This window comes from Takifugu flavidus, unplaced genomic scaffold, assembly GCF_003711565.1.
Source record: "Takifugu flavidus isolate HTHZ2018 unplaced genomic scaffold, ASM371156v2 ctg580, whole genome shotgun sequence".
Taxonomy (NCBI): Eukaryota; Metazoa; Chordata; class Actinopteri; order Tetraodontiformes; family Tetraodontidae; genus Takifugu; species Takifugu flavidus.
Window position 1 is genome coordinate 3,051 of NW_026622193.1, and position 11,700 is coordinate 14,750.

The 11,700-nt window shown below is 47.2% G+C and overlaps 1 protein-coding gene across 1 annotated transcript; it reads left to right on the forward strand.

The window, feature by feature from the left end:
- Nucleotides 1–5,017: 5,017 nt before the first annotated feature.
- On the forward strand, nt 5,018–11,437 carry LOC130520902 (zinc finger protein 583-like). Its single transcript, XM_057024599.1, has 2 exons — nt 5,018–5,281; nt 9,948–11,437. Exons 1-2 carry the CDS (start codon nt 5,110–5,112, stop codon nt 11,330–11,332), a joined length of 1,557 nt encoding a protein of 518 aa, XP_056880579.1. The 5' UTR covers nt 5,018–5,109; the 3' UTR covers nt 11,333–11,437.
- The last annotated feature ends 263 nt before the right edge of the window (nt 11,438–11,700 follow it).

Sequence of the window (11,700 nt, forward strand, 5' to 3'; positions counted from 1 at the left end):
AACTCTTCCCATGCCATGTCTTTGCCTCGGCAACCGCCGTAGCTGCACTCCGCTTGGCACGCCGGTACCTATCTGCTGCCTCAGGAGTCCCACAGGCCAGTAAGGCCCGATACGACTCCTTCTTCAGCTTGACGGCATTCCTCACCGCTGGTGTCCACCAGCGGGTTCGGGCATTGCCGCCACGACAGGCACCAACCACCTTGCGGCCACAGCATCGGTCAGCCGCTTCAACAATGGAGGCACGGAACATGGTCCACTCGGACTCAATGTCCCCCGCCTCCCCCGGGACATGGTCAAAGCTCTCCCGGAGGCATGAGTTGAAGCTCCTTCTGACAGGGGACTCTGCCAGGCGTTCCCAGCAGACCCTCACAACATGTTTGGGCCTGCCAGGTCTGTCCGGCATCCTTCCCCACCATCGGAGCCAACTCACCACCAGGTGGTGATCAGTTGACAGCTCCGCCCCTCTCTTCACCCGAGTGTCCAGAACATGCGGCCGCAAATCCGATGACACAACCACAAAGTCGATCATCGATCTGCGGCCTAAGGCGTCCTGGTGCCAAGTGCACATGTGGACGCCTTTATGTCTGAACAAGGTGTTCGTTATGGACAATCTGAGACGAGCACAGAAGTCCAATAACAAAACACCACTCAGGTTCAGATCAGGGGAGCCATTCTTCCCAATCACACCTCTCCAGGTCACACTGTCATTGCCAACGTGAGCATTGAAGTCACCCAGGAGGACGAGGGAGCCCCCAGAAGGAGAACTCTCCAGCACTCCCTCTAAGGACTCCAAAAAGGGTGGATACGCTGAACTGCTGTTTGGACCATAGGCACAAACAACAGTCAGGATCCGTCCCCCCACCCGAAGGCGAAGGGAGGCTACCCTCTCATCCACCGGGGTAAACTCCAATACACAGGCACTGAGATGGGGAGCAACCAGAATTGCCACCCCTGCTCGTCGCCTCTCACCATCGGCAACTCCAGAGTGGTAGAGAGTCCAACCCCTCTCAAGAAGACTGGTTCCAGAGCCCTTGCCGTGCGTCGAGGTGAGGCCAACTATATCTAGTCGGAACTTCTCAACCTCGCGCACCAACTCAGGCTCCTTTCCCACCAGAGAGGTGACATTCCATGTCCCTAGAGCCAGTTTATGCAGCCGGGGATCAGACCGCCAAGGTCCCTGCCTCCGGCTGCTACCCAAAAAACAATGCACCCGACCCCCTTGGCCCCTCCTGCAGGTGGTGAGCCCACGGGAAGGGGGTCCCATGTTGCCTCTTCGGGCTGTGCCGGCCGGACTCCATGGGCAGAGGTCCGGCCACCAGGCGCTCGCCAACGTGCCCCACCCCCAGGCCTGGCTCCAGGAGGGGGCCCCGGTGACCCGCATCCGGGCAAGGGAAACTTGGTACCAATGTTGTTATTCATCATCAGGAGGTGTGGGCTACGCTTCGTCTGATCCCTCACCTAGGACCTGTTTGCCATGGGTGGCCCTACCAGGGGCATATAGCCCCAGACAACGGAGCTCTTGGGATCATTGGGACATGCAAACCCTTCCACCACGATAAGGTGGTAGCCCAGGGAGGGGGGCTAGAAGTACTTTTCATCTTTGTAAATATTCTTTTACTGAGATTCTGATTCCGAAGAACAATTTTAAGTGAGGGGCGGGGGGATCAGTGAAGATTAATTGATTTTTTTTTTACACATTTATGTTGTAATATTTTTAGATGATCATATTGGACCCCTACTGAAAAAAAATCTAATTCCCAAAAATGTCATATATCAAAACGCACAGTAGAAATGACGATAAAAAAATGTATCCAATCAGCGTGATACCGTCACGTGATGCCGTAAAGGCTGATGGGATATATTTCCAAGTTAGGGTGCTCGCTTATAGACCACTTTCGCTGTGCATTGTGGGATACATTGAGTGCACTACGTAGGGTACAGCGATGCTCACTAACATTTCAGACACTATTTCAAAACCTTTACTAACAGGTTAAACCAAGAACTACTTTATTTAATATTATAGAAACAGTGACATTAACTACATTTTTAATTTCCACACTATATTAAAGATCATTTAGTTAAATCCTTATATTGTCCTCCCGGATCAAAATGATACAATTCTTCCTTCTTCTCGTCCTCATTTCCTTCCATCTGTTCATTCTCCTCTACTCCCTACTTTCCTCCCTTCCTTTCTTGTTCCAGATGCTTTTCTAGGGAGGTGGGTGCAGGAATGTTGATGGGGAATTGTTTTGTTCAGTTCTTTTCCTGTTAGGGCTTGTTTCCACTCTTTTAATTTTTCCAAAGGCCATTTCTTCATGTTGTTCAATAGGTCAAGAGAATGTATTGTTCTTTCATGTCCACATGCAATTTCCTGTCCTTCAGATCCTGGGATTCCTCAGGGACATCTGTGACAGCACATACACTCACGTGGTGTTGCCATCTCATCTGTAAAAAGAGTTTCTCTCAGAACAAACTGCTATTTAATCAAATAAAAAGTGTTTCACATAAATGAAACAGGGTCTTCAGAAGATATACTAAAGGTCAATAGTATGCATGATCTCAGCAGGGGGTGGGGCCTCTGAGAACAAATAGACTGAAATTTAATTCTTTAAAAAAATTCTGAAACATAAATAACTCACCCCATTCAGACCAACATGTAGCTTTCTACTATGTTTTGAGGAATGCGTGTCCCCTTGACCCCACAGAGAAGAGACATTTGATTTTTAGATGTACGAAACACTGTCCCGACGCCTCCGGCACAAAAGGTTATGCTGGCTTTCCCATCAGGAGGAAGGAGGGGAAGTTTACCTGATGCATCCATTGGGCTGGGGTCTCTTAAAAGAGAGAGACAATAAACACACGTACACACAAAGCGGAATCTTTCACAAGGAACCATTCCTATATATCACATAATTAAGTGTTTTCTGACTTTATCGAAAACACACATTCATTTCATCATACTAAAAAGAGAAAAGGCATTTCAACAGACTTTAACACAACATGGCAACAGGTACAACATAGAAGAGCCAAGTCCTCAGGCCAGGACTTCGCAGTCCACCTGCATCTGAAGGACAAAGGACACTCATTTGAGGACACTGATGTACAGGTTTTGGCAGTGAAGATAAATGGTTCGAGAGAGGAGTGAAAGAAGCCATCTATGTCAAACTGGAAAGGCCATCATTAAACAGAGTTGGGGGTTTGAGACATCACCTCTCACCTGCTTACATACAGATTTGAAAAGCATCCCCAGGAGGAGACGAGGGCATTCAGGCTGCTAACAAACCCCATCGTATCAGGGGAAGTTTCAACGACCTGCATAATGAGGGGTGGCGCAACCAACAACCAGGTGACTGAAGCTCCAAATGTGGTAATGGCTCCTGAAGAGCAGTAGTATCTGGAACTCAGCTACACTGATGAAGCCTCCTGGAAGAGAGGTGAAACGGCTTCATGGAATCGAAGGTTATTTTCTGCTGACTCACATGATGGTGTGGCAGCAAATCTCCTGAAATGGTGTGAACATTTGGTTTGTTGTTGGCAGGAGTGGAGGACTGCACTGTATGTGGGCAATAGGAAGTGTCTCAGCCCACCACCTCTGTTTAAGGATGGTTTTTCCAATTTGACATCGATGGCTTCCTTGAAACCCCTCTCAAACCAGTGATTTTCTCTGGCCACTACCCGTACTTGGCTGTTATAGGCCAAGGCTGCCGGGGTCCGGAAACATGATCACCTGACAGGCCTCTGTCACCCCACATGGTTTCCTCTCCTCTCCTTTCCTCCTCCTCATCGAGCAGACTAGTTATTCTGATTCTTGTGTAGTTTTTCTGCTTCTCCCCCCCTTCTGTATTCATTTACAGGTATCACTGCCTTCGGAGCTGCATGACGACCTGTGCTCTGTGCCCTCCTGCTCTCCTCTCCTCTCCTCTCTCTCCTCTCCTCCTCTCTCTCCTCTCCTCTCCTCTCCTCTCCTCCTCCTCTCCTCTCCTCTCCTCTCTCTCCTTCTCTCTACTCAGCCGGCCATCAGCAGGAGGGTCCCCCTACATGAGCCTGGTCCTGCTCAAGGTTTCTTCCTGTTAAGGGGGAGTTTTTCCTTGCCACTTTTGCTTTTCTGGGGTTAGGCCCTGGGATTCTGGAAAGTGCCTTGAAACTATTTTGAATGTAAAAGACGCTATATAAATAAAGATTGATTGATTGATTGATTTGGTTGGAAGTATCTTAGTGGCCTCCTCAATGAAACATTTGAGTACAAAATCCCCCAAGATGGAAAAGTTGAGCAACGTAAGGTAAGAAGGAGTCTGCGTGAGGCAGTTTTCGTTTTAATTAAGCACTTACAGCTTAAAATGTCACATCAATGGAAGGAATATATTTTTGATAGATTCCTTTGCATTATAATGGAGCCGTTCTTACAGAACATTAGGACCCCAGTAAGTCAAAGTCTGACAAAATGACTTGGCAATGAGTTGTGCGCTCTCTTAGGTTTTTTTTATTTTATCACTGCACGTGTTGCAACAGAGATATGCAAATGTCGATTATTCTTGTTTCCCCTTTTTATTCGAGTTAATTGGTGACAGATTATGTGTTGTGTGCTTCTTAGTGATCAAGGGATCGTGTTCCCTATTACGCGTTTGGTTTAGTCTCATTAAACGGGACTTCTGTTTCTCCCCCCCTTCTGTATTCATCTACACTGAGAAAACAAACAACGCGAGTAACGTAACGTAAAGGAAGTTTCCTCAACATTTGCGACCACAAACAACATATTTTTAATATGTAATGTCTCATTCACTGTGTTTCTGGGGGGGGGTTCAGAAAAAAATGGAGAAGCACCAGCTAATATAGACACTTTCAGCACATGTTGCCTTCATTATATGGCTTGTTAAGGCTTTTAATTTTTGCGGCTGCAGACAGATTTTTTTTTTTGGTCTAATATGACTCTTTCAATATTTTGGGTTGCCGGCCCCGACCCTCGGGTAACACTCACCACACCGGAACCAATGCTTCCGCGTTTGTTTTTGCGGAACTTTAATGTGTAACGTTCAGCGGAAATCAGTACCAGCGGCTTTGAGCAGAAGGCTTTTGTATGTTTGACTGTATTGTGGTGTGGAAGCAGCAAGAATGTCTTCTGTTGAGTGTTTGAGGACGTTCGTCATGGAACGACTGACTGTTGCTGCTGAAGAAATATTCCGAGTGTTTCAACAAAAGCTCGACGGATGTGAAGAAGAGCTCGATTATCAGCGCAGACTGGTGGAAAGTGTTTGGAGACCCCAAATAAAGTTACACAGGACAGGTATGTAAGACTTTAACAAAGCAAAATATGGAAGGGTGTTCATGGTGACACTTAATCAGTGTTTAAGCAACGGAAATGTACCGCTAAAATGTTGATTTGTACCAATTTAAATGTAAACCTCTGAGGTCTAAAAATGTAGTGAGAATGGCAGGCCAGTAGGTGGCGATGTTAGCGATGGTGAATCTAACAAATGTGTCTCCACTGCTCAGAGTATTGACACAACCACTCCACATGTTTGGGGGAGCAATAGCAAAGCTACCAGAGTTAGCAGCACACATGTTGCTGGGTAACAGGCCATAGCTGCTGCTAATGTTCCTTGATGAGCGCGCTGCATTTATCTCAAAGAATAATGACCTCATTACACTTCTGTGTCTGCGTAGCTGACAGAGTTTATGGATCATCGCTGTGTTCGAAACCACACACTCGTTCCCTATTCTCTACTCACTTCATCGGGTAGTTGGAATTTTAAATTTGTTTTCATTCAGATTCAGGTCCTTTATTGTCCCACACGGGGAAATTTACAGCACAACAACAGCAAGAGCACGCAGAGACAATTAAGATAAAAATAGAATAGAATAGAATTCGGAATATACAAAGAGGATGTATATTTACAGTAATCCAGATAAATGGATACTCAGCCCCTGTATACCTGTACATAGTACAGAGGGTGAATACAATGTACATATCAGAATATATAATATTCAGATTGTGTTAGCGGGTGTTATGTTTATTGTGCAGTCTGACAGCAGCCGGCAGGAAAGATTTGTGATACCTCTCCTTCACACAGCGAGGGTGGAGCAGCCGCTCACTGAATGAGCTGCCCAGTGCTGCCAGGGTGTCCTGTAGGGGGTGGGACGTGTTGTTCAACATGGATGACAGCTTAGCCATCAGCCCGTTTCCCACCACCTCCACCGAGTCCAGGGGACATCCCAGGACAGAGCTGGCCCTCCTTACCAGTCTGTCCATCCTCTTCCTGTCCCTGTGCGTAATGCTACTGGACCAGCAGACTATCCCATAGAAGATGGCTGATCCCACCCCAGACTCATAGAAAGTCCTCAGGAGTGGTCCCTGCACTCCAAAAGACCTCAGCCTCCTGAGCAAAAACAGTCTGCTATTGCCCTTCTTGACAAGGGCGTCTGTGTTGTGTGTCCAGTCCAGGTTATTGTTTAGGTAAACCCAGGTACTTATAGGTCCTCACCACGTCGACATGTGTTCACCGGTGCAGGCGGGGGGTTGTTACGCCTGCAGAGATCCACTACCAGCTCCTTGGTTTTACTAGCGTTGATCTGGAGGTTGTTCTGCAGGCTCCAGTCCACAAAATCCTGAAGTTCTCTGTACTCCGTATCGTTCCCCATCAGTGATTAGACGAACAATCATCAGAAATTTCTGGAGGTGGCATGATGATGAACTCTATGAAAAGTCTGCAGTGTAGAAGGTGCCAGTACTGCAGAGAAGCCAGTCTGACTCGGAGCCCTTCACCCTCACAAACTGTGGTCTTTGTGTGAGGTAGTCCAGAATCCATGTTGTGAGGTGGTGATCCACCCCAGCTACCTGCAGCTTGTCCCCCAGCAGCCTGGGCTGGATGGTGTTGAATGCACTGGAGAAATCAAAAAACATGATCCTCACAGTGCTTCCAGCCTTCTCCAGGTGAGTGAGGGAGGTGTGGAGGAGGTAGATGACAGCATCATCCACCCCGATGCTCAGCTGGTAGGCGAACTGCAACGGGTCCATGAAGGAGCTCACCAGTGGGCGCAGGTGGGCGAGGATGAGTCTCTCCAGCGTCTTCATCAGATGAGAGGTCAGAGCTACCGGCCTGTAGCTGTTGAGTTCCTTGGGGTGCGGTGTCTTCAGCACTGGGATATGCAGGACGTCTTCCACAGCTGTGGCACTCTCCCCAGCCTCAGGCTCAGGTTGAACATGTGACTGAAGATCCCACACAGCTGGTCTGCGCAGGACTTCAGAAGCCTGGAGCTGATGCCATCCGGACCCGTCGCTTTCCTGGCCCTGTTCTTCTTCAGGGCCTTCCTCACCTGGTGTGGCGTGAGGGACAGGCTGGAGCAGGGAGGTGTTGGTGGGGGGGATGGGCATGGGCCAGAGTGTGAAGTGTCAGGTATGTGCGAGGGGGAGGGGGGGACAGGAGGAACAGTCTATTGGGAGCACAGACAGTGGTGGGGGTAGCAGCAGAGGAGACTGGGCTGGGGGAGGGGTGGGTACCTGATCAAATCTATTGAAAAACAAGTTCAGGTCATTTGCCCACCCCCGGTCACCCACAGGTTGGGACTTCTGCTCCTTGAAGCCCGAGATGGTCTTCAGTCCCTTCCATACGCCACAGATGTTGTTCTGTTGCAGCTGGTTTTCCATCTTCCTCCTTTAGTTGTCTTTCTCCTGTCTGATCTTCCTCCTCAGTTCCCTCTGCACAGTCTTCAGCTCTTTCTTGTCTCCAGACACAAAAGCCCTCTTCTTCTCCTTCAGGAGGGCCTTTATGTCTGGGGTGATCCAGGGCTTGCTGTTGGAGAAGCTCCGTACAGTCCTGGTGGGTACGGTGTTCTCCACACAAAAGTTAATGTAGTCCGCGATGCAGTGGGTGAGATTGTCAATGTCCCCCCCATGGGCGTCGCTGAATACATCCCACAGGGTTGTGTTGAAACAGTCTTTCAGGGCCTCCTCAGCTTCTTCGGACCATTTCTTCACTGTGCGGGTGACAGCAGGCTGCCTCTGCACAAGAGGTTTGTACACAGGCTGGAGGTGTACAAGGTTGTGGTCGGCACGGCCCAGGGGAGGGAGTGGGAGAGAGTGGTATGCCTCCTTGGTGTTGGCATAGAAGAGGTCCAATGTTTTATTGTCCCTGGTGTGGCATGTGACGTACTGGGTGAATTTGGGCAGAGAAGATGATGGAGAGGTATGATTGAAGTCTCCAGAGATGAGGAGGAGGGCGTCAGGGTGTTGTGTCTGCAGCCTGCTCACTGCTGAGAGCAGGACATCACAGGCTGCATTAGCGTTAGCAGAGGGTGGATGTACACAACCACAGCGAGGGAATGTGTGAACTCCCTCGGCAGGTAGTGAGGCCTCATGCTAATGGCATTTGCCCTCCAATGAGAGAAATGGCATTTTTTTGGACTTGACAAGAGCAATGAAGACGGTGTTGCTGATGCTGGTCAGTGAGGGATATGCGATTGTGTGTTTTAATGGCATTGAAGTGTGAGGATGAGGACTCACAAGTGTATGTTGAGCCAAACATTTTCAGAAGAAAAAGTGTAAGACCCCGTGAGTGTGGACATTTCTCTTGGCTGACGACATGGGTCCTGAACTTTTCAAAACCTGTCTGCTGCAATGCCTGTCACAATTCATCTGATGACTGAATGTCAATGAGTTCCAGTTGAGAAGAACCCTCATCCAGGGATGGTACTAGATCCTTTCCTTCCAATGCAATGTCCACCTCAACATTCACACAGAAAGGGTCCTTAACAAATCTCATCACTTTTCTGGAGATGCTGAAATCATCAAAACTGGTGGCAAAGTTGTTTTTCAATTAATCAAAAAAGCCTGAAACCACCTTAGTAATTTGCAGGCCAGATTTCCTTAATATGGGCAAGTGAAGCATCTTCCCAGGACAAAGATCAGCAGAGAAGAGTGAGAGCTTTCTTTGAAAAACATGAAGAAAAAAAGTGATGGGAGACACCTGGGATTCGAATACACACTCCCTGAGGTTATTGCTGCTCATCTCACTAATCACAAAGCAGCCGCTGCTGCTGCTCCTGCAGATGACCGTGTCAGCTTCCAAGTGTAGTTTTGGTGGCATGCACACTCATTATATGGCTGTGGACAAGGCTGAAGCAAGTGGAGCTAGTTTTTCCTGACTTGTGGCACTCCAAGGACTGGTCTGTGATGTGATTGTGGCACATATTAATATTAATACACTGTGCAGCCCCAGCTCAGTGCCATTAATGTATTTGCATGATCTCTACCTGTTCTCTCCTCTACCTGTCCATCCCCTTCTCCCTCTCTGCCCAGCCTGCCATCAGCAGGAGAGTCCCCCCATATGAGCCTGGTTCTGCTCAAGGTTTCTTCCTGTTAAAGGGGAGTTGTTACTTTTCTCTGCTTCTTATTAGGGGTCAGGCTCTGGGATTGTGTAACACACCGATAATTTTGATTTTAACACACTGATAAGCAAAGATGAATTGAAAAAAAAATCAAATCAAGACTTGATTTGATCACCATCGCCCCCTCAGCACTGGAAGCCTTTATTACCAACTCCTAATTTACACCTGCTGTGTTCCGCTGGAGTCTTTGTTTTCTGTTTTTCAATGTGAAGTAAACAAGCCTTTTCTTTAAACACTGCTGTTCCAGCTCTGTTTTGTCCAAGTAAACATCTTCACTGATGTCACATTAGCCATGTGCTGATGTGGACTGATGTTTTTCTCTCATAATGTGTTTGTAAAAAGATGGCAGCCTCAGATTTACTCATTCAGAGGTGACTGATGCTTCAGATGTTTGGTGAAGAGATGCAGAAATTCACAGGCTGCAGGTTTGAACATTAATATTGTGAGCTGCCCGTTGTTCTGGCTTATTTGGTGGTAAAAACTGCCCTTTGTTCAGTTGCCCCTAAACCTATTGCTTATACTCACATGCTTCTTTCCATTCTTGATGATTTCTCCTGTGTTTCCAGAGCTTTCACAGCAGCAACCTTTGTGGAAGGAGGAAGAGGATAATTACCAGCATCAGGATAGGAGCGACAGTCTGGACCAGGAGGACTCAAAGCCTCCACAAATCAAAGAGGACCAGGAGGAATCCTGCTGTTACCAGGATGAAGAGCCACTGACTGTGAAGCAGGAAATGGACACCTCAATGGTGACCATGCATGAGCAAGATGACGACAGTGAACTGGGCTTGAATCCTGATCAGAGCCAGGAAAAGCCTGAGGTGAACACAACAGTTCAAAGCCCTGTGTTACCAGATCCAGCCTGTGACCTGCAGCTGCTCTCCTACAGTCCTCATATATCTGAGAGCAAAGATGAGGAAAACAGGACCAGCGAAGACTCCAGGTGGACCACAGCTGAAGAGCCAAAACAAACCATGAAGCAGAACCATCCTAAATGTCAGACTGGGATTGTAAACAGCCCAGCAGAGTCAGCAGTGGACTGTGATACAGACACAGGTGCTAAAACGTCTGCATGTACCACAGGTGAACAACAGGGAAAGTCCATGGCAGGACACTCCACAATCAATCCTAATGACACCCCACACGTTGGCTTGGCACGTGGGAAAGGTTCCCGAGTGCAGCGCTTCTCATCGGCTGACAATAAAAGTCACACAGGAGCCAAATTGTTTATCTGTGAAACATGTGGGAAAGCCTTCAACACGAATTCCACATTAAAAGTCCACATAAGATGTCACACAGGTGAAAGACCATATTTGTGTAAAACATGTGGGAAAGCCTTCAAACAAAGTTCTGCATTAAGTTATCACATGAGAGTTCACACAGGTGAGAGACCAGATGTGTGTAAAACCTGTGGGAAAAGCTTTCAACGAAGTGAAGAATTAAAGTTCCACGTAAGAGATCACACAGGTGAGAGACCATATGTTTGTAAAATCTGTGGGAAAGCCTTTAAAAGAAACAAAGAATTAAAGACCCACTTCAGAGTTCACACAGGTGAGAGACCATATTTGTGTAAAACATGTGGGAAAGCCTTCAAACAAAATTCTCAATTATATGTCCACATGAGAATTCACAAAGATGAGAGACCGTGTGTGTGTAAAACCTGTGGGAAAGCCTTTAAACGAAACGAAGAATTAAAGACCCACTTGAGAGTTCACACAGGCGAGAGACCATATTTGTGTAAAACATGCGGGAAAACCTTCAAACAAAAATCTGCATTAAATGTCCACATGAGAGTTCACACAGATGAGAGACCATATGTCTGTGAAACATGTGGGGAAACCTTCAGCCAGAATTGTGAGTTAGTGCAGCACATGAGCACCCACAGGAGCAAAAACATACAGATTTGCCAACAAGAGAGTTCAGATATTGCTAAAGCTTCTTCATCTAAGTGAGAAGAGTCCAAACAACAGCTTTTACAATCCTGCTAGATGTTCTGTATTACCAGTTCACCCTTTTGTCCTGATAATAAATGTTGTCACTATGCAACAAACCTGCAACACAGAGTCTTTGTATCAATCCTCAAGGTTCTGTACTTGGACCAGTCCTCTTCACCTTGTACATGCTTCCCTTAGGGAACATTTTTCGGCACCATGGAATAAATTTTCATTGTTATGCTGATGACACTCATCTATATCTATCCATGAAACCAGAGGAGACAGAGCAGTTATTGAGCTTTAGACCTGACTTTAAGACATAAAGTCTTGGATGTCTTCAAATTTCCTTCTCCTTAACTCAGGAAAAACTGAGGTCATGGTGTTTG